This window comes from Xenopus laevis, chromosome 7L, assembly GCF_017654675.1.
Source record: "Xenopus laevis strain J_2021 chromosome 7L, Xenopus_laevis_v10.1, whole genome shotgun sequence".
Taxonomy (NCBI): Eukaryota; Metazoa; Chordata; class Amphibia; order Anura; family Pipidae; genus Xenopus; species Xenopus laevis.
In genome coordinates this window covers 65,756,134-65,780,180 of record NC_054383.1, presented here as the reverse complement: position 1 = coordinate 65,780,180, position 24,047 = coordinate 65,756,134, and the positions used below count along the sequence as shown (strand labels likewise).

The 24,047-nt window shown below is 37.4% G+C and overlaps 1 protein-coding gene across 1 annotated transcript in view; it reads left to right on the top strand.

The window, feature by feature from the left end:
- The window catches only part of cxcl12.L (C-X-C motif chemokine ligand 12 L homeolog), a 46,634-nt gene extending 24,445 nt beyond the window's left edge, over window positions 1–22,189 (top strand). Inside the window, 1 exon segment of the mRNA NM_001090163.1 lies at window positions 19,615–22,189. Within this exon segment, the coding sequence (NP_001083632.1) occupies window positions 19,615–19,633 (19 nt within the window). The 3' untranslated portion in view covers window positions 19,634–22,189.
- Window positions 22,190–24,047: the final 1,858 nt, after the last annotated feature.

Here is a 24,047-nt window from a genome sequence, read left to right as displayed (position 1 = left end):
AATGTAGATGGCAATTTTTTTCACCTAATAATATTGCAGGAAACCAATAACCAATATGGTTGTTCGGAAAAAGAAAATTAAATTAGGAAGTTCAAGGGGCACATTTACTAAGGGTCGAATATCGAGGGTTAATTAATATCGAAGTCGAAGGATTTACCGCAAATACTACAATCGATCGAAGGAAAAATAGTTTTTTCCATCGATCAAAGGATTTTCCTTCGATCAGAAATAGCTTAGAAAACTTATTGGGAAGGTCCCCATAGGCTAACATTGTAGCTCGGGAGGTTTAAAGGAGAAGGAAAACCCCTGGGCGCAAAACCCCTCCCCCTCCCCTGTGTTGCAACCCCTCCCTCCTCCCCCCTGGCCTACCTGTCCCCCAGGGCAAATGCCCCTAACTTGTTACTCACCCCTCTGCGCAGGTACTGTCCACGGAGTTCACAGGCGCCATCTTCTCCCACGTGGTCTTCTTCCTGCTTTGACCGGCATCTTCTGGCGCATGCGCAGTAGGAGCATTTTCAGGTACTGATCTACTGCGCATGCGCCGAATGTCACAAAGTGAAATCAGAAAACTTCATGACATTCGGCGCATGCGCAGTAGATCCGTACCTGAAAATGCTCCTACTGAGCATGTGCCAGAAGACGCCGGTCAAAGCAGGAAGAAGACCGCGTGGGAGAAGATGGTGCCTGTGAATTCCGTGGACACGACCTGCACAGAGGGGTGAGTAACAAGTTAGGGGCATTTGCCCGGGGAGACAGGTAGGCCAGGGGGGAGGAGGGAGGGGGGGGGCAACACAGGGGAGGGGTTTTGCGCCCAGGGGGTTTCCTTCTCCTTTAAAGTCGCGAAGTATGTAGTCAAAGTTTTTTTTAGAGTCAGTACTTCGAATATCGAATGGTCGAATAGTTGAACGTTTTTTAGTTCAAAACGTTCGAATCAAAGTCGTAGTCTAAGGTCGAAGTAGCCTATTCGATGGTCGAAGTTTTTTTACTTTTAACCCTTCACTCGAGCTTAGTAAATGTGCCCCCAAGTGTTGTGCCAATGCTTACTATTGATCCATTAGGTCAATGAAATGTTTTATTGGCACTACTGAGTGATGGCGATCAGGAATTGTCAGGGATTATCATGGGTTTTTCTCAGTGACAAGGCCCAGCTATCAACATCCTCATTTTAGTGGTTTATGAGGTTTTTAAAACCAAGAGTAAATTCAATGTCTCGAAAACCACGAATGCCGTGTAATACATTAAAAGATCTGAATATAAAAGTTTGAAAAAATATGAAAACCCATTAAAATTCATGTTTTTCGGACAATTACTATTGACTTCAATAGGCCTTGACTGCTTTACTTGGCAAAGTTTTGTATTGGATATTTTTGTGGTTTTTGCACTTAATAAATTGAATTTTTTTTTGAATATTAGTAAATAGGTCCCCTAGTGTATTCTAAACCAGAACTTTTCAGAAGGCAGAGAAAAGCCCGAACCCAACTACAATAGAATTTATCTAAATGAAACCTACCTGTGACTTCTGGTAGTTTGGTGACAGGCTGGTTCCATTAGGCAAATAACAATTTGCATAGACAATTTTTAGCACTGGAAGAGAATATGACATGAGCCTAAGGAGCTCTTTACCCAGGATTGAAACCCAGAGTTCCAGGGTATTTACCAATCAGGATGGGTGGTGCCCAAATGGGCTTAGTTCTAGCATATTTTACTGGAACTTATTAGCAATTGGTGTCTATGAGAAGACAAATATAAGAGGCCCTCTGTACTCACCCATAATCAATATATTCAGGATACAAGACATTCTGTGCATGAAGCTACCAAAAAATGCCCTCCCCATTAAACAAAACAGAGATGGATTTTCCGTATATTATAATATATTGAAGCTGACCAAGTCAAGAGTGGTCTGGCCAGTCCTACACTCAACTTTCATCTGATTCATTAAGAATTCTACTACTTCATTATACATTCTTCACAGTCCAAGGTTTACCTGCAACTTGCTAAATGATTTAAAATTTAATGGTGAGCGCAAATTTTCCTTTTTTTGGCAATCAGTAAGGACAGTGTCAGTCCTTCATAATTTTATTACTGCTACTAAGCTTCAGTCAAATAACCTTGTGTGCTAGCCCATTTGGGGACAACCTATTTTGATTGCTGTTATTGGTAGCTGCAGGCAAAATATTTATTTCCCTTATGCAGCAATGAGAAGTGGCCTCTCACAATGAAAAGGCAGTTTTCGATATTGTCTAGGTTTATGTAGCACAATGCCACAACCACAATGAATTGTCTCAGAGGTATTTCTCAGTATTTTTCTCTGGGAAAAAAGGCTAAAAGTCATAAAATACATTCCTTGCCATTACTCAAGGGTAAAGCAGTTTGTTGAGTGCACAAAACATTTCAGACAATTCAAAATTGTTTGTCTTGGCAGTGGTATTTTACACACAGACTGAAGCTGGTAGCGCACACACATATTTTTAATGCAAAGCTTTGAATTCTAAATAAACTTTATATTTAAACTGTTTATATGTATGGTTGTTCAAAGTTATCAATATCAAAGGTGATCATTCAAAGTAGGAGCCTAGGTCGTCAGTTAGTCCAGAACTATGTGGTACTATACTGAACTCACTTTTGTCTAGTGATCTTAACAGCCTTCTGAAGGCCATTATGTTAAATCAGTGCAATTTGGATTTCCAAATATGTTGCAAGATAACATTAATATCAGGTTGAATATGCTGCCATGTGAGTGAATATATGTACATTTTTAAAAATTAGAATTTTAAAAAATGGACACTATGAGACACTATGACTTTACAGTAATTTGAAGTTTCCAGATAAGGTATCTCATACCTGTAAATACATACAGGTGTGCTCTGAAAGATTAGCCTATCTATTCATTACGTATTCTCCCATTTTACTACAGCAACCAGGCCTAGATTCTGGCAAATGCAAGAGGGGCTGTTGTAAGCTGCCTTAGATGTAGACATAACCATTTAATGAGGGCTATTTGGGCCTCTATATGTTTGAAATGCAAGGGCCTATTGAATCTCAGTCCAGACCTGGGTAGTTTGTGGTAGTAGTGGAAAAAACATTTTAAAAGAAAAATAATCAGAACAATTGTGTTGTGCGTTAGTAGTAAGCATTATGTCCAAATAGCTACAGTATATAACATTGAATATTCTACCCTAGTGGTCAGACATATTTTTGCAGGCATTTAAGTGAATAAATTAGTGAGATAATAAATGTCAAGCCAACAACACTCTGGGGCAGATTTATCAAGGGTCGAATTTCAAGGGGAAAATACTTAGAAATTCGACCATCGAATAGAATCCTCCGACATTCGAATCCGAAGTCAGAGGATTTTATTCATCGTATGATTGTCATACTCCGATCGTACTTCGAATCGTATGGTTCGAACGATTTTATCGTATGATCGTACGATTTTCCTTCGAATATAAAATACTTAGAAAACTTCTCTGGAAGGTCCCCATAGGCGAACATAGCACTTCGGCAGGTTTAAGATGGCGAAATATTTAAAGAGACAGTACTTCGATTATCGAATGGTCGAATAGTCAAACGATTTTTACTTTGAATCGAAGTCGAAGTAAATTCAAATTCGTAGTATCCCATTCGATGGTTGTAGTATTCAAAAAAATTACTTCGAAATGCGAACTTTTTGTACTTCGAAAATTCACTCGAACCTTAGTAAATCTGCCCCCAAATGATCATTTTTATTTATATATTTATTTATAAAAATAAATGGAACAATAAAGTAAAATTAACATTGAAGGTTTAACATAAATTTGCTAGGGGTCCCATTTTTAGTCTTGACATTACGCCACTGATTTTGCTACCTGTGACCACCTTTTCTAGAAAAAATACTGGCCTTTCTATACTTTTATCTTTCTGTATACTTGGGGTCAAGCTTCATTTTACATTCTCTTAAAGGGGCAATATACTCTTAAACTGGAGCTCAGTGAATAGGGCTTGTGCTGTGAAAAAATAGTGTGTTACAAATATAAAGTAGCATACAGCCATAAAACACAAGAAAGCAATCAATGATTCAACATCCCCTTTCACGTAAACTGTAACGTGTAGACTTGTAACACTTTGACATTGAGACTTGCCAGCATTTCGTATGGAAAAAATTGAATTCTTTCAGAGAAAACAAACTCTATGAGAATTATGGTTTTGCACATGCAGGCAATTATTACACCATACTATGATCATTGGATATCAAGGAGATAATCGACTGCATGTGCTCCAAACCAAGGCAGTTGTCAATCCTTATTCTAAGGGACAGCTCCTGGCTACAGTAGCTATGCTTTTTTTCCTGGTTGAAGTAATTTAGATAACATGCTCCATGTGCCATAAGTCTAACTTGTTTTTTTCAGACTTTAGGTAAAACATTTCTTGCAACACTTTGCATTATGTACAGTAAATATTGTTTTAAGGCACAAATATTAAGTTACATTTTTCATGACAGAATTCCTTGAAAGCCATCAGCATGCTCATGATTTACATTTGTGCTTGAAAAAACATGTAGTGTTTAACAAGATAGATTAGTGTTAGAAAAAAATACTTATCTGTCATAAATGTTATAGTGACTTGGTGCTAGCAAAGGGTGGTGTATTTACATTTATTTATGTGATAGCGTCTCCTTCCTTAGCAGTTCAGGAAACAACAATGGTTGCTCTTGGGAATCTGGACCTTGATTTTTGCTACAAAGCATGAACTGACATTTAACTCACACCTGTTGCACCACGCTAATTTGCACCAATGTTAGTGCACAGATGAAATTCAAATTTTAGTGGGAAAACCTTGAGTTTTGTAGATATGTAAAATATCACATATTTTCTATAGGATTCAGGTTGTTCTATTTTACCAAGGGGCAATTATTATTATTAACATTTATTATGAATATCCTGCAGTTACAGTATGTTGATTTGACATGCACAGCTTTACAGAGATTGTTTATCATTCATATCTGTTCCTGTCCCAGCGGTGCTTGCAATCTAAGTTACCTATAACATTCACATTATGGTTATTTTCACCAGAAGCCAATTATCTTGTCTGCATGTTTTTGGTAGTCATCATTATTTGTGAAAAGGAGTGAATGTAAAATAATTGGCCATAGCTTGTAGAAAACACACAGCACAAAGTCACACACCATTGCAAATATTTCAGCAATGCTACCAACCAATGATTAACAAGCATAGATATAGACTGAATACTACCACATCTTCTATTGCAGTTGACTTGTTAATATAAGAAATGGTTTAGCCACTGAGGTATTTATATAAGTAAATTCAGTTTATTTGGAAAAACATTTTTTATGATTTTACTTCACATATGCCTACCACATGAGTGCAAGCCATCTGTACAGCTGCACAGGCTGTAGTGCATTCTGGGTGCTGGCCTGAAAATAAACACAGAAGTAAATGTATTGTGCTGTAAAAATTTACCATAGCAACATAGCAAATCTACATTCTAAAAAAGCACATTGCTTTAAAGGCATACTTTGCACAGATAAAATTAATTAGCCAGCAATTCCTAAATCACTTCAATTCCTATGTCCTTGAGGGGGTAAGTATCCAAAAACATGATTCAAAGACCCATGTAATATAATAAATGGTATGAAATTTGCCTACCCCGTAGCAATAAGCAGGTAGCATTTAATGGTCATCTGCTTTGTTGCTATAAATTAAAAGATGTATACAAACGTAATCACATTGTGGCTGGCAGTGGGGTTTGCTGACAATGATAACATATATCAACCTTTTACAACGAATAGGCCTTTTAAAGGAGGACTAAACCCTATAAATTATTATGGAATTATATAGAAATGGCCTTATTTTACTGAGCTTAATGCACCTCCCTAAAGGTTCAGCATCTCTATAACAATAATGATCCAGGATTGACCAGTGTCGTCTGCCCCACAAATTTTGTCACAAAAGGGGTGGGGAGGGTGAGCGCAAGACTATATAAAAGGATGCTGGGATCAGGAAGCCAGCAGTGTAAATTCGCGGGCAGGTAGAGTAGGAAGAAGAGCTCAACCCAAACCCGCCTGACCCACGGTACCAGGCAGGCCCACACATCCCTAATGCACAGTATGCTCTGGGCAGCTGTTGAGAAGCTAAGATCAGGGCTTGTTACAAATCATCAAGTAGGAAATAAAGGTTCACCTGAGTTGAGTTTCAGAATTTTTTAAAAGCCGAAAAAGAGTTTTGCACCTTGGAGTTTTGTAGACTTATTTTCTACCCAAATGCATATTTGCCATTTTTTAAGGCTCTCTGGTTTTCAAATATGTGTAGACTTGTGGGCATACCTTTCAACATCTGAAAATCAGAAAGAGGGACAAAAAGTTTTGCCGTGTGTAGCCACACCCTCTAAATACCATGTTCATTTTACAATATTTAGCAGGTTATGGAACGTTTGAACATATTTCTGGGGGTTTTAGGGCTATTATGGTTTATGGGTTATTACAGTTTTGCTAATAAAGTTGAATTGACCTTTATGCTCCAAGTCTCAGTTCTCCCAAGAGACCTGGTTATCGTAAATAGTTACAATTGTATATTTACTTATCTTAATTTGTTACAAATGTATCTAAGTGCAGGTGCTGAGTATTCTGGGGCTGTCTGGCAAAAGTTTTTTTAAAAGTTTTATAAACTTTGTAGCTATTTCTGTCGTCGGTGCAGGAGATCAAAGAGAAACTCGGGCCATTTCTGTAACAATCAAGTACTGCGGCTGAGCTGTCAAAATCGGCACTGTCCCAAAAAAAACGGGACAGTTGGGAGGTATGTTGTGGGTTTACCTTAGTATTTCAGGTATTAAGTATAGCATTCACTACATATCACATATTGTTCTGCATTCAAAGATTATGCTTTTCTGTCTAATACAGTTACATAGCTAATTTGGGTTAAAATAGACAAAAATCCACCAAGTTCGACCCCAGTGCACATGTTCCACATCATTTTTGGCAAAGGTGATTAACAGTTTAGATTAAAAGATTAAAATTGCTTTCTGCTAATTTCAGCAGCAATTAGCTGAACATGCAGGTGCACTGATGGGTCAGACAGTAATTGTTGGGAAGCAAGCCTAATCAGCTTTCAGTTTATGTGGCCATATTAATCAGAATGCATGAACCTTTGGGATTTCAGTAAGGCAGGATGGAAAACTACAAGTAATTGTTTTTATGGACAATGAGTGGCCTACTTGCCTGGAACCCAGTAATCTATGAACAAATAGCCAGCTTCTGAACTTAAACACTGTACATTTATCAACTTGTTGGATTTGTTAACTGTGTTCACAATAACCACAAAGCCTGTTGTTCAAATAACATAATCTTAAAATGTATGACTTTAGCAACATTAACGCTGCACAAACATTATAATCCATTCCACAATGATAATTTTGCCTGTATAACACAATTGAAGGTACTAATGTACTAGAATTTGCACATTAGTGACTTTTAGTCACTATCTGCCTTTCACTTGTCATGTTAATACCTCACCAAATCAATGAATATTATTCTGAAGCTGTCGCATAATAAAGTACACATCAGCCTGCTTTGTTACTTCTATTGAAAATAACATCCAGCAGGATGTTTGTGATGTTTCCTACACAGCCACCCACTGTCTAAATCAAGGGAAAACAAAGCCACTAACAGTGGGGATAATTGCTATGCACAGGGCAGGTTTAGATACATATCTGTGGTCTTCAAGATGTCTAATTCTACAAGTCTTAATTATTTAAAACAAGGACCAATTATTTGGATGATGTGGGGTACATTTTGGTACAACTCCTGTTAAGTGCAGTTTGTAGGAATGATAGAGAAATGTACTACTCAACATAATATATTATGTTTAACATTGCTCTGTTTCATTCACCACACACTGACCACTGCACCTTCACAAAGTCCATTCAAAGGCTTTTCCAGTGCAAATACAAAATACACCAATGGGGGGGTTTGTTACTAACTATTGGACAGAACATGTAGTTGACTTTCCTTAAAGAACAACAAAGCTTAAATACAGATTTCTCTTATTTATGAGTACATTTTTGATATGATTTATAAATTAGAGAAACAGCAAACTGAAAATGAAAAATTACTACATGATTGTCATGTTTCAAGCTCAACCACAGCCCTTTTCTAAAGCTTAGGAAATTGATAAGGTATGTATATATGCAGTAAGAAACCTAAAATATATCTGCAGCTACAGATTACAGTGCAGTGGTGCTACAGAAATTACAATTTATAAATACATATAAATATATACAATATACTATATTATATTATGTTGATTGTTTTTTTGCTGCGAGGTTTGTTATTAATAGTTGAAGTTCCTAAACCTGACTGTTTTGCCAACCTGACTGTCCTATCTCAGCCTGTCAGTTAAAGTTTCCAATGCTAACGGACTCCTGCTGCACAAATATGGCAGCCCTCTCATAGACAAACACAGGGAGCCAGATAGGTAATGAAAAAGCATCCGGCAAATACTTTATTCCAAAAATATAAGTAGCATGCAACACCAATATTATAATAGATGTAAACAATGTATAATATCTGGTGTCAGTATCTCTTTAAAGCTATCTATTGCTATCTATTATCTATTAATGACCATTTTTCTAATATTGAAGCTTTAAGTTTAATTTTTCATCTTAATATGTCTTTCTGCGGCAGCTCTGTGAGAGGGGTCACTGATTAGGTAAACTTTTCTAAATTGATACATTAGTTGATACATTTCTTATCTTTGGCCCTGCTGAACAGAATCCAGAAACGTAACTAGAAGGGGGCGGGCCCTGGTGCAGGACACGCAGCCGGGCCCCCCCCGCCCCCCGGGCCCCCCCGCCCCCTCCGTACGCCCAGAACTGCCTGGAAATTAGCGGCGCCTGAACTGCCGGGGGGCCCTGGCCCGCTCGCACCCCTTGCTCCCCCGGTAGTTCCACCACTGACAGAATCCCTGACTTTTATTAAAGGCAGCTATTATAATTGACACAATAGTTGCTAATATTCCACAGATGCTACTGAAAAATGTATCAACTAATGTAGCAAAGTGTAACAGTTCAGATTCTGCACCTGGATTACTGAGCTGTCAGACTAAAACACCACCAAGACAAGAACAATGTTTTTTTCAAAATGCATATTAATAGTGCTGCTCCAGCAGAATTCTGCACTGAAATCCGTTTCTCAAAAGAGCAAACAGATTGTTTTATATTTAATTTTTAAATCTTACATGGGGATAGACATATTGTCAGTTTCCCAGCTGCCCCCAGTCATGCGACCTGTGCTCTGATAAACTTCAGTCACTCTTTACTACTGCACTCATCAGTAAAATTCAGGTCCCACTGTGACACATTCAATTACATTCAGTAGGAGAGAAAACACCCTGCCAGAAAGCAGATTCAAGTGCTGGCTCTTTCTAAAAGCACATGACCAGGCAAAATGATCTGAGATGGCTGCCTACACACCAATATTACAACTAAAAAAATACACTTGCTGGTTCAGGAATTACATTTTATATGGTAGAGTGCATTATTTACAGTGTAAACAGTGTAATTTAGAGCTAAAAACTACATCATAAAAATCGTGTCAGAATCCCTTTAAGTTTTCTCTTTCCATTGAATTAAATGGGTATTTATTTATGGTGAAAACATTTGCTCATCACTTCTGCTGATAAATGAGTCAATGGCCATAGACATTACAATTACGTTCTATCCTGGAAAAGATCTTTCCAAGAAAGATTGTATTAAGTAGGCTCGTCTCCCACCATACATGCATAGAATATCATACGAAAATTAGTTTTGTACGATATTATTGGTGTATCTGTGGCCATCTTTACTTACTTTATGTACTTATTTCTTACTTAAAAATCTACATTAATGCACAGAGTACATCTCTTTGGCTCTTAAAGAGATACTGACACCAGAAAATAACCTTTTTTTATATCCATCATGACATTATCTTTGAATGCTATTTATAATTTTATAATCAGTATTTGCCTGATGATTTTACATTACCTTTCTTACTCCCATGTTCCTCTATGAGTGGGCTGCCATATTTGTGGTGCCGTAGTCAGTTAGCATTAGAAACTCTAAATGAAAGACTGAGATGGGACAGTCAGGTTGGCAAAACAGTCAGGTTCAGGAACTTCAAGTGACAATTACTTACAAAAGCAGAACAATCAGCAAAAAAATTATCAATGTGACCTATAGGTAACTTTTAATGTAGATTAATATTTTGAATAGAAAATTTTTAATGTATCATTTTAAAGTTTGAATTCCTCATATATTACATACTATACGTGAATACATTTTCACTCTGTAATAATCACTATGATGGCAGTGCAGTTTATTTAGATTTGTAGTTATGTGCGTATGTTAAAAAAGCAGTTGGTTTTCCATTGTTTATAAATTTAGCATCCTGTGGCTTCTAAAACTGACTGGTCCTCAATTCACATGCTGCGCTAATGCTAGTTGTACCCCTGCTGATGTTATTGAGGTTCACCAGTCAGGCATAAAATGCTACCGGTCAGAAGGGAAAGGTTCCTAGCATACCCAGTGTTCAGTTAAGAAACATCAGCAAATTTCTCTTAACCACTGTACTTAAAATTAACCTCGCCTCATTAAAGCTGCAACAAAACTTCTAATACAGGAAGTTCCTCTGAAATAAAGGTTCTGTGTTTCCACAGTGAACATAACCTTTATGGTAACATAAAGTGATCTGTATTAAAAAGCAATTGCACCCTCATCATGCAGAGAAAGCACTTAGATCAGATAGCACCATTTCCTAAAAAAATGTTTTTTAGAATGCTATTAGTCACTAAGATTTGTAATTGTAGCATTCTTGGAAATGTGTATTAGAATCATTCATGGCAGCATGAGTCTGTATAAATTTTAAGCATGCATAAGAATTTGCTTCACCATTCCGTTTGTCTAGATTATTTGTAACAATAGGAATTGTAATAAGAAAGAGTTTATTATTAGTACTACACAAACTTATTTTAAGAATATAAATATTGTCTGAAATAATTTATGGCGTGCAGTTAAGGACCAACATTCTTCTAGATAAAGTTTATATAAGTAATATTTTTAATATATAATAGGGGTAATTTATGACTGGGAAGTGCACAAAATAGACATATTTGCCATCCTGTCTAAATGAATTGCAGTAGGACTCTCAGAGACCTGCAGCTGCCCCATGGCTAAAACACTGTGCTGTGTTCCTGAGGGACAGGAGGAAGTAGGCACATAGGTGTCTCCCCTCTCATCCCTTACCCATTACCTTACTTGTGAGACATTTATGGGGCCCATTCATTAAGTTAATTAACCCTCGATATTCGACCGTTGATGAATTTGCCCCTTAAACTACTGCAAGTGTGCAAAATTCAAATCCAGACATAATTTGCTGTGTTTTCTACCTTCAGTGTATCTTTTTTCCCCCTCACAATTCAATAGTAATTGCTGTTTAGTGAAGATTTTTGTTTGACACAGTTGCATTGCATGTGGTAAAATAATCACAGTTGCATGGTTTTGGTGAATGAGATGCAATTACACTGAAAACTGTTGGAATGAGTACTGGATAATTTCAGATGCTCGGTGTTAGAGTTACATCTAGCATGATTCTTTAAGCGCAAGCCTGCTGTGTAGTGGGAATCCTGGAATTTTCACCACCTTCAGAATGATTGTAGCTTCAGAGTTCCCCTGTATTAATAAATGCACTTATTTGCAATTCATCATGGATCGGCCTGCGGATGGAACAGCACTTGCACACAAGCGAATTGAATGTGTTTAGGTGTAAGTACCTCAATACACACATTGGTTGCATCTTGTGACCACACTTGTGACTGCTTTTGCAAAAAGCCTGATGATAAGCCTAATGATGGCAACCCAGGGAGGTGGGTTACTGCTGCTTGACTATTCTCCATATCCACAAGTAAAGATTTAACTTTTGTCATTTTATAGTTTTACTAACCCAAACAATTTATAAATAAACTTCCAAATTAACTTCAGATCCTAACTCAGATACATCAAGTTCACTGCCACACACAAAGTCATTAACTATCTTATGATACTCATTACATGAAGACGGTCATTATACACAGACACACTTTGTCATAGTTTACAAACATGTGCAGATTGTTTCCTTAGAAAATATCCTTTATATAGATAAACTTTCACATTTCTCTCTAAATAAGAGAGGCTTGTTAAACCTATAATTTAAACTCATTTTTAAAGCCCTCTTGAGGTTTATGGGAAAAGGGCCCATGGCCTGATGGAATATACCATTGAGCACTTAGAGAGCTTAGTTCAGTTTCAGACAAGCCACTTGTGGTGATGATCCCAACCTGGCAATTATAGGCATGTCAATTTGAAACCTGTAGTGGGCAATTTCTTTGAAGGTTTGTTAAGTGGTTACATTCAGGATTAGGAGCATATTCATTCCAGCTCCTGTAAAATTGCAAAATAGATTGGTAATGCTTCCCCAGGTTAGACTATAATATATCAACCCTTATGTTCTGGAATTAAGATCTTGGCTTTATGAAGCAATGATCATGTCAAATTGATTTTTAATGATGTAGTAAGTAGGAACTTTTACAGCAGGGCTGCAGTGAATGAGATCCAGTTGGATTTTGCCAAAGCTTTCGATACAATGCAGTAGAAATGCTTTCTAAACAAAGTGGGCTCATCTGCAGATAGTGGAGCAGTGTGCAAAGTGCAAACAGACAAAAGCTGACATTTTTATCACCCTGTAGTACATGTGGGGCAGGTCCTTGTGCTCTAGTGTGAAAAGAAGAGGCACTGCACTTTTTGTATGAATTCAGCACTGTCTGCTGTTTCAAGACTAGAGCAGGGTGATTAAATACCTACACCATTAAGTACTACCCAATAAAGGCATGCATAATCCTTTCTGTATTAACAAATATCGAAATCTTCCCAGTGGTTTAACAGTTAGCAAAGACAAATTTACATAACCTAATTTATCAATTAAATTGCTGACACTTGTTCATGTACCTTTAACCACATGGGTCTAACAAAAGGAGGGAGAGTATAATAGCACTTCACTAAAGGGATCCGAAGTTTAATAACATCTGTTGTAAATCAGCAACAAAAATAATGATGGTAAAAGTATGCTAGAAAAGTGATTCTGCCTCAAGTACAGGAATATGATCCGTTATCTGGAAACCCGTTATGGAACGGGTTTCCAGATAGACTCCATTATAATCAAATAATTAAAATTTTTAAAAATGATTTCCTTTTTCATTGTAGTAATTTTACATACCGTATATACTCGCGTATAAGCCGAGATTTTCAGCACCCAAAATGTGCTTGAAAATCCTACCTCGGCTTATACGCGGGTCAGCAGCCTTACCTGTAAATTTTAGCGATGAATCCCCCTCCCAGCCGCGAAGAGCAACAGCGCAAGTGTCATCTAGGCGTACGTGCCCCACGTGACAGCTTTGTTGAACTGCGCTTGCGCGTCTCCTACTCCATTCAGTGATTCGCGAGTGCACGTCTTCTTGGGTCCCGTGAGTACGCGTCTTCTCTAGTTTCTGTTTTTTAGCAGGATGAGGTAGCACATTTATATCAGGGCTGCCGGTAGTAGTCCGGTTATCATCCCGCTCCTCCATTTCGCTAGCGTTGGATACAGTCGGTACATGTGCTGACCCTAAATGCCAACCCTCCCACCACTTGGAAGGAGGCGGGGGCAGAGCTGCGGCAGGGCAAAGGGCGTTTGTAATTGACAACAGAAGCGAAGTGCCTGTAAAGTATTCCGTGCTTGCTATGCTATCTGTTTAATACGTTTAGCCTGTCTGAGGTAAAACTCACATGCTGCCATAATAAATACAAATGAGAGCAATTAGTGCAGTTGCCTGTGGTACATAAATCATGTGAACTCCTCACAAACAAACAAATGTACGCGGCGTGTCACGAAATGGATACTTGGGCTGCCCATGGTCTCAGTAAGAGGAAGTGATTGTGAAATAGAATATTGTATTGGAGAAACAAGTTATTTGACTTGAAGTGCTTTAAATATGCATGATGAGGTAGCCCTCCCTAATCTCATTAAATGGGTTGTTGGCTAACATGTTCTGCCATGTCATGCATGACTTCAATGGAATGGGCACTCTTTTTCTGTATTCTCTTTGATACGCTCACTCACATTCACACTACTATATTGTAGTTAGACTCCGGTTAGAACAAGCAGCATCTGACCACATAGCTATAAACGAACAAACGCATGTACACTTGCTCATAGCATTCACGGCTCCTGCATGTTGTAGTGAGGCATCCCAGCCGCGAAGAAAGAGCAACATATATAACATAGTTGTGTCTAGGCTTATACGCGAGTCAATAAGTTTTTCTGGTTTTCATAGGTAAAATTAGGTACCTCGGCTTATACGCGGGTCGGCTTATACACGAGTATATACGGTACCTTGTATTTAATCCCAAAGATATAATTAATTCTTATTGGAAGTAAAACAATGCTATTGAGTTTAATTAATGTGAAATAATTTTTTAGTAGACTTAGGGTATGGAGATCCAAATTACGAAAAGATCCCTTATCTGGAAAACCCCAGGTGCGGAGCATTCTGGATAACAGGTCTGATACCTGTACCTAAATTTACATTTGACACTTTAAATTTTTCCTTAAAGCAAACATCATGAATTCAGTGCCCTTCCTTCATTATTTTTTCTAGTCAGAGATGAAAGTTCAACAGTGTCTTCTCTGAATTGATATAGTGCCTAATCTACCCCCTACTCTAAGTTCTAAGCATATTAGGACTCACCAAGAAATTCTTTCACCATATAGATGCATAAGGTCACAGTTTGGATTTTTTTTTATACAGGAAAGTGATTGTTACTTCTAGTATCCACAGAAATTACTGTATAATTTGTAATGCACAAGCTGATGTTTTGGAAACCAGATGAAATATATTTCCCCCTCATGCTGTGTTTGAAAGTTATAGTCTTCCAGCACTGGCTTGTGTGAAAGCTACAAAGAGCAGAAGTGACAGACAGAACAGGAAAACAGCTATTATACAGTGACAGTCATATTCCTCAAAATGATGCATTTCTTAGTTATAATGTTTCATCTTTGGTATGTGCAGAAAAAATGCAAAAACATGACACACTAAGGACCTTTGCACACAGGAGAAAATTAATGGAAATTAGACGAATCAACACCGGGGAAGGATTAATAATATAAGTTGTATAATATTTTAAATTGAGGTTGGCCAGTGCTTATACTGGGGCAATGGTTGAGTTATAAACAGTTCCTTCTGATGTACTAAGAAGATGTTATATAGGAAATTATGTACCATGGGGATGCAGGAAAAGTTTTAAGCAGCTGTAAAACCTCCCTTTTAGAGTGGCGGATTAATACTTCCAAAGAGCATTTACAAGAATACTTCCAAAGAGCATTTACAAGATGGCGTTTGCATTACATTTAATGGTGGGAATGTGAGAACCCTGGACCTACTGCCACCCTGAATCTAGTGGCAGCTCCAGGGGTCCCTATTGTCATTAGGTACAGTTGAGCACTATTCATCAGAAGAGGCAGCATTAGCAACCATGTGGTAGTGCAGAAGCATATTTGAAAGAAAGTAACTGCATCAATATGTGCTCATTGCATCCATTTTAGAGCACCTGACAATGTTTTTCTATTTCGTTTTGCCAAAGTTTTCACCTGATTCATCTCTGATGATTAAATTATATCCACATTTCACATGATTCTCTATTATTGTCTAGCATTTGATTTCATTTTCTGATCATCATGAAAAGTAAGTGCAGTTATATGAAATTATCTGTGCTTCAGATTAGTACTTATAATGCCATTCTAGGGGCAAGGCAAAGGGGCAGATTTATTAAAAATTTAAACTGAAGAATTCTGTAGGAATCCTGGAAGATAAAAGTTCAGCATTGTTACTAAAAGCTTTTGTGACTTCCTGGTAAATTTCCTTGACAGTCAGGGAACTTTTTACAAGGGACCTGTCACCTTAAAGGAACAATAACACGTAAAAATTAAAGTGTTTTAAAGTAATGAAAATATAATGTAGTATTACTTTGCCCTGGTAAAGCTGCTCTGATTGATTCAGAAACTGTACGCGGGTCGGCTTATACACGAGTATATACGGTACCTTGTATTTAATCCCAAAGATATAATTAATTCTTATTGGAAGTAAAACAATGCTATTGAGTTTAATTAATGTGAAATAATTTTTTAGTAGACTTAGGGTATGGAGATCCAAATTACGAAAAGATCCCTTATCTGGAAAACCCCAGGTGCGGAGCATTCTGGATAACAGGTCTGATACCTGTACCTAAATTTACATTTGACACTTTAAATTTTTCCTTAAAGCAAACATCATGAATTCAGTGCCCTTCCTTCATTATTTTTTCTAGTCAGAGATGAAAGTTCAACAGTGTCTTCTCTGAATTGATATAGTGCCTAATCTACCCCCTACTCTAAGTTCTAAGCATATTAGGACTCACCAAGAAATTCTTTCACCATATAGATGCATAAGGTCACAGTTTGGATTTTTTTTTATACAGGAAAGTGATTGTTACTTCTAGTATCCACAGAAATTACTGTATAATTTGTAATGCACAAGCTGATGTTTTGGAAACCAGATGAAATATATTTCCCCCTCATGCTGTGTTTGAAAGTTATAGTCTTCCAGCACTGGCTTGTGTGAAAGCTACAAAGAGCAGAAGTGACAGACAGAACAGGAAAACAGCTATTATACAGTGACAGTCATATTCCTCAAAATGATGCATTTCTTAGTTATAATGTTTCATCTCTGGTATGTGCAGAAAAAATGCAAAAACATGACACACTAAGGACCTTTGCACACAGGAGAAAATTAATGGAAATTAGACGAATCAACACCGGGGAAGGATTAATAATATAAGTTGTATAATATTTTAAATTGAGGTTGGCCAGTGCTTATACTGGGGCAATGGTTGAGTTATAAACAGTTCCTTCTGATGTACTAAGAAGATGTTATATAGGAAATTATGTACCATGGGGATGCAGGAAAAGTTTTAAGCAGCTGTAAAACCTCCCTTTTAGAGTGGCGGATTAATACTTCCAAAGAGCATTTACAAGAATACTTCCAAAGAGCATTTACAAGATGGCGTTTGCATTACATTTAATGGTGGGAATGTGAGAACCCTGGACCTACTGCCACCCTGAATCTAGTGGCAGCTCCAGGGGTCCCTATTGTCATTAGGTACAGTTGAGCACTATTCATCAGAAGAGGCAGCATTAGCAACCATGTGGTAGTGCAGAAGCATATTTGAAAGAAAGTAACTGCATCAATATGTGCTCATTGCATCCATTTTAGAGCACCTGACAATGTTTTTCTATTTCGTTTTGCCAAAGTTTTCACCTGATTCATCTCTGATGATTAAATTATATCCACATTTCACATGATTCTCTATTATTGTCTAGCATTTGATTTCATTTTCTGATCATCATGAAAAGTAAGTGCAGTTATATGAAATTATCTGTGCTTCAGATTAGTACTTATAATGCCATTCTAGGGGCAAGGCAAAGGGGCAGATTTATTAAAAATTTAAACTGAAGAATTCTGTAGGAATCCTGGAAGATAAAAGTTCAGCATTGTTACTAAAAGCTTTTGTGACTTCCTGGTAAATTTCCTTGACAGTCAGGGAACTTTTTACAAGGGACCTGTCACCTTAAAGGAACAATAACACGTAAAAATTAAAGTGTTTTAAAGTAATGAAAATATAATGTAGTATTACTTTGCCCTGGTAAAGCTGCTCTGATTGATTCAGAAACTGTACTACAGTTTATATAAGCTGCTATGTAGCAATGACGGAAATGGAAAAAGGCTATATGGCACAGGTTAAATAGTGGATGACAGATAACACCATTATGTTCTATAGATCTTATCTGCTGTCTGCGGTGTAACCTAAGCCTTTTCTCATTTGAATGGCTGCCCCCATTGCTACACAGCATCTTATTTGTATAAACAATAGTAGTGTTTCTGAAGCAGTTTTACCAGTATAGTGCAACACTGCATTATATTTGTATTATTTTAAAACACTTTTTTGATGTTACTGCTCTTTTGAGAAATAATTCTAAATCCTCTTAAGCATGTTAGTCGTGCAAAATAAACTTCACTTACACTAAAAAAATGATTTAATACTTTCTTTTTTTTTAATTCTTGGAATTCACACCTTTACAGCAAGCAGGCAGGTGCCATTTTATAAAAAATGGGGTTTATAGAAACTTGGGTTTCATGTTTCATTTTAAAAAGGACTTTTCATGTCTGGATGACAAGTCCTCTTGAACCAATTGACACAATGATAAAGGCTAATGATTGACTGCTTTGAGTAGTTAATCATCATTCTGTTAACAAACCTTCAGTAAAGTAAATCTCTAGTCAATATTTTAACAAACCTTCAAATACATTTATTTCCAATTATAGGTTTCACACACACTGAACTACAATTGCCAGCTTTAGATCACAAATCTTTTGAACATTTTCTTATTTGTGAGTCATTTTTTAAATTTTAAATTGCTTTTTTGATTTAAAAGGCAAAAACAAATAGTGGCTCATATGTTCCGCTAAACAGGGATAGTTTTGAAATTGTATTAGCTATTTGTCAATTTACTGCTAGTTTTCATGTCAAAGCAATACTGTGCCTGTTTTACAGTATGACTATGGCAGGGGAATGCACAGTATTAGTCCTATGATAATAAATGTACTCTAGAAATATATACATACATTTTTTATGTGCAAGCATCTGGGTGTTCTATGGGCTGTACTGTATCCCACTTGCTCAAATTATTTTAATCTTAATTGTGCTTAGAGAAGTGGAACTTTTGATTAACTCTACAAAAACACACCTCTCTTCATCTCCTTTTGTTGTTTAAGGACATATATTCCACCACTTATCCAGCCTGACCACTTACACAAATGCAATGGATAATAGAAATATGATTGAATAGTTTTGCGGACTCTTAGTACATACAGTATTACAAATAGTTGCAACTGACCCAACATTAGACATTAGATCATGACCATGGAAAACAATAATAAATATTTTTTTCCAATTTTTGATGCAATTCTCTCACAGTGATGAATAATGTTATCTTAATTACACAATTACTTTGTTTGATATCAAATAATTATTTATGCTATTAGCAGACAGATTGTTTTCTCTGCTATTGTTTAGACTTTGCTACATTTTAAAGGTTTGTTGCAGCATTACTTTAATTAGACTGTGCAATATGAGTGAATAGTGTGTTGTGTGTCAATAAAACATTTGGATTTATTGATGTAAATGATTGGGACCTGCTGCATTTCTAACCTTTGCTGTTAGATTTACAAAGACTTCAAAAGAAAAAGCAGCTACTGTAGCTTTATCATTTCTGACATTGTCTATGAAGAATCCATAAACAATTAATCAGTTCCTACTTATCTGTGCAAATGCAATCATGCAGAATATGGAAGTTCTGCCCACATGATAAATGGTGCGTTCATACTGTGCTAAATATCTATAATAGTGCTGCTTTAGCTATGAAGAAGAATGGAAAAGAAAGTTCTGACAGCTTGTACTGACATAATGTATTTTCTCTCTTAACAGAAAGGCAAAGAAAACTTAATTTCTTTGTTAGTGTTCTGGCTCAGAAGTAACAATGTACTGAAGCTCCACCACTGACTCCAAGCAACTCCACAAGCTTCTAGCTGCACGCAGTACTCCGAATCATATGGTGCTTCTTTTACCTACATAGAAAGACATGATGCTTGTTATGCCAGCACTTATGGCAGAATGGACGGCTGCACTGATATATGAACTTTCTTTGTGCCAATTTTCTGCTTAACTTTCCATTTTCCATATTCCAAGATGGCAGTTTAGGCCTGCAAACATATTTTCAATAGGGAGGGGCACAAGCTACAAAGGGCATTGGGCATCAAACAGGGTACCACTCGTTTGTACATTCCATATCAATATTCTGATTAATTTCTTTAGCGAAAAGATTGAACCTTAATGATTTAAGGATGGTCAAAACAGATGTGGCATTAGTCATTACAAAAATGTGCTTGAAGTGTTCTTATCTTCCCAATTTATATTGAAAGTGCTTATTAATTAGAGCCCCTGTGCCAATTTGCTAGAGAAGAATAGATGCATTACCCTTCAGGTAATAGTCCAACTAGGCTGACCAGAATCAATATTGGGTAGACCCATAGTATCATAGTAGACCCATAGTATCAGGCTTAAGCATCTGCAAGGTAATCTAATGACATATTCTCTTGCTGTTTTTGTAGTTAAACTACAACTCCTAGCATTCCCCATCAGCGACTGAGATGTTAGTAACTGTGCTTAAGAAAAACTTTGGAAACTAATTTGCTACACACTTATTTTCTTTACCACTATAGATAACCTTTCCTCTGTGATTCATACTGCACTTTTAGGACCTTGCATGTATATATTAGTGCATTTCTTTGGCTGCTCCTCGCCAAACATTAAACAATATCTAATAAGTGCCAGGTTTGGGATTTTTTAGGCTAAATCTGATGAGTACCACTGAGAGGTCACAGAAAAATATAAAATACATTTATTGGGCAAGATAATTAGACTTTAAGGAACTGATCTGACTTGGAGTAAGAAATAATTTTCTTAAGTCACCAGGCTTTAAAAGTTGGACAGTTTAAAAGTGCCAGATATACTGTATTATAAACTCAAATCTCAGCGAAATTGGTTGCAGTTGTATTTTCCATACATAATCCTGGTGCTGCTTTTAAACTGCTTTCATTTTGTGACATGTGGACCCAAAATAACGTAGAGTTTAAACCCCATAAAAATCAATTAACTTTATGCCATTAATATGAGGTGCAATGTGGAATAGGACATTCAGTAAAATGTATAATTGTTTCCCTGGTGACATGAAGGATTATTTGTGATGACAAGTGCAGTATGCAAAGAGCAGTTTTTTTTTAAGCAAATAGACATTTATTTTACCAACAACGCAGCCTTTCCCCCCATAACTCTATTGTCACTGCACTTGCTGCTTAATAGGAATCTTGGCATCTTCAGTGTTTGTCTAGGGAATGATTAAAAATGTAATGCTGAAGAACCAACTCACATGGCTTTATATACAGTAAGTGCAAACTGGAGCACTTACAAGTGTTTAGCTGTTGCTGGGCTATACACTTTCAGTGGCCTGCCTCAGAGTGCTTATACTCTAGGAGCTGAAGGACTGCATCTGGTATAAATTGATAATTTGTTGGCAGAACACTGAAGACAAATTATGTATATACTATTGCTTATAAGAAGTTTCCACCTGAAAGCAGCTTATTCTTTATAGCAGAAATGACAGAGAACAGACTTTACAGCTTGAAGTGTACAGATCTATCACTGTATGTGCTGTATACGTGAGCTACTGAATATGTATGCACACATGCTATGAATTTAGCAGGAATGTGTATTATTTGCTAAATTACTTGTATACATGTAATGGGAACCCTTGTAAGTTTTCAGTGTAGTGGGGGAAATGTTTTTCTATGAGTATAGCTTCTGGCACTGGTTTGAATTCAAATTGTCATTCAAAAACAAATTAGGCTTCAAATGACCTCGGATTTAATTTGGTAGGTTCTCGGTTTTCTTGTAAATGTATGGATGCCTTATTTTTTTTTTGTGTTGTTTTTTGGAAGTTTGGCCTCTGTATTTTCCTTTTCATATACCCTTTTGCATAACCTAATATACCTTTTGTACATGGTTTTTACCTTTCGTCTCACATAATACACTGGTAAATCAATTAAATCAATAACTTTGTAACAATAGGCTGTCTTGTATACACTGTATGTTCCTACGAAAGCAAAGATGTTGTGACACATAAAAACACATCACTTGGCATGCAGAGAGACTCTCATCTTTTATCCACTGGATTCCTACAGAGTCATTCATATCTGCAGGGTCATTCATATCAGTTGTCTGTTTTCTTTCGTTCATTGCAATAAAATTCCCAGATAATGTGAAAAGTCAATCTTGCTATCACGAAGGCAGTTCTGTCTGTGCCCGTCTGTTCTGCGTCTTTTTGTAATCCTCTACATATCTACTTTTTTATACAAGATATATATTTTTGATTACTTGTATCTGCCTGTGCAATTATATATGAGTGAAGTCTTCATAATAAATAAAGAAAAATTTTGTTACTGCTTTTTGTCTGACTTAAGACTGTTATTAACCAGTGAAGATCATTTATTTAGATGGCACAGATGCAGTGGTTAATGCTGTAGTTCAGTGCTGTCCAACTTCTGTGGTACCGAGGGCCGAAATTATTCTGGTCTACATGGTGGAGGGCCGATAATGGAAGTCAATATTAGCCACGTCCTGTTTTTAGACCACACCCACTTTAAACCACAATCACTTTAAACCACACCCACATTACCACAATACCATGTCCACATTAATAACACACCAAAAAAACAAATGATTGGTGCTCACTGCAGGGATATCACTCATATGTGAAAAAGTTAAGTCATATTAAGACATACTCTTACATCTATATACCTCCTCCTCCCCTGTGGATAACACAGTACCCCCAAAACATGATTAAACACCTTAGGGGCCCCTAACATTAATTTCCAAATGCTAACAAACTCCCAGAACAAATACCAGGCTTATGTTCCACAAGCAGAGCAGGGCACATAGGGAAGACAGTGTATGGCACCCAAAGGAAGAGTATGGCACACCCAAGGAGAATAGGGCATGCATAGTATGGCACACCCAGGGAGTATAGGATGATCAGAGTATGGCACGCATAGCGAGCATAGGGCAGACAGAGTATGGCACACACATGTAGCATGGGGCAGACAGAGTATGGCACACACAGGGAGCATAGGGAAGGCAGAACAGAGCAGGACACAGGAAAACTCATCAGGACCAATCTAAGATGTACTACATACAGTGACTGGAGTGCTGGTGCCCCATTAGCATTTTGATAAAGGTGTGAACAGGTGAACAATGTGGGCAGTTTTAGTCGGGGTCTCAGGTGTGAAAAGTACAGGGCTTTAGGGGTGTGAACATAGTAAGTAAGGTTGAAAAAAGACACACTTCCATCAAGTTCAACCTTTTAGGTTTTTTTTCTCTGCCTGCTAGTTGATCCAGAGGAAGGCAAAACACCCATCTGAAGCCTCTCCAATTTGCCTCAGATGGGGAAAAATTCCTTCCTGACTCAAAAATGGCAATCAGACTAGTCCCTGGATCAACTTGTACTATGAGCTATCTTCCATAACCCTGTATTCCCTCACTTGCTAAAATGCCATCCAACCCCTTCTTACAGCTATCTAATGTATCAGCCTGTACAACTGGTTCAGGGAGAGAATTCCACATCTTCACAGCTCTCACTGTAAAAAACCCCTTCCGAATATTTAGGCGGAACCTCTTTTCATCTTATCGGAATGGGTGATCTCGTGTCAGCTGGAAAGACCTACTAGTAAATAAAGCATTAGAGAGATTATTATACGATCCCCTTATATATTTATACATAGTTATCATATCACCCCTTAAGCGCCTCTTCTCTAGGGATGTCGCGGACTGTTCGCCGGCGAACTTGTTCGCGCGAACATCGGCTGTTCGCGTCCGCCGCAAGTTCGCGAACGTCGCGCGACGTTCGCCAATAGGCGTTCGCGTCAAAATCGTTCGACCATTCGACCATTCGATTCCTTTGACCGCTAAAATCGAAGGATTTTCGTTCGAATCGAACGATCGAAGCCATTGGATTGAATGAAATAATTCGATCGAATTGCTTCGATCGTTCGATTCGAACGAAAATCCTTCGATCGAACGATTAAAATCCTTCGATCGTTCGAATCGAACGATTTTCGGATGTTCGAAGTTCGCGAACTGTTCGCGAACTGTTCGCATTTTTTGCCGGTGTTCGCGAACGGCGTTCGCGAACACATTATCGGCGGTTCGCTACATCCCTACTCTTCTCCAGCGTGAATATCCCCAATTTGGCCAGTCTTTCCTCATAGCTAAGATTTTCCATACCTTTTACCAGCTTAGTTGCCCTT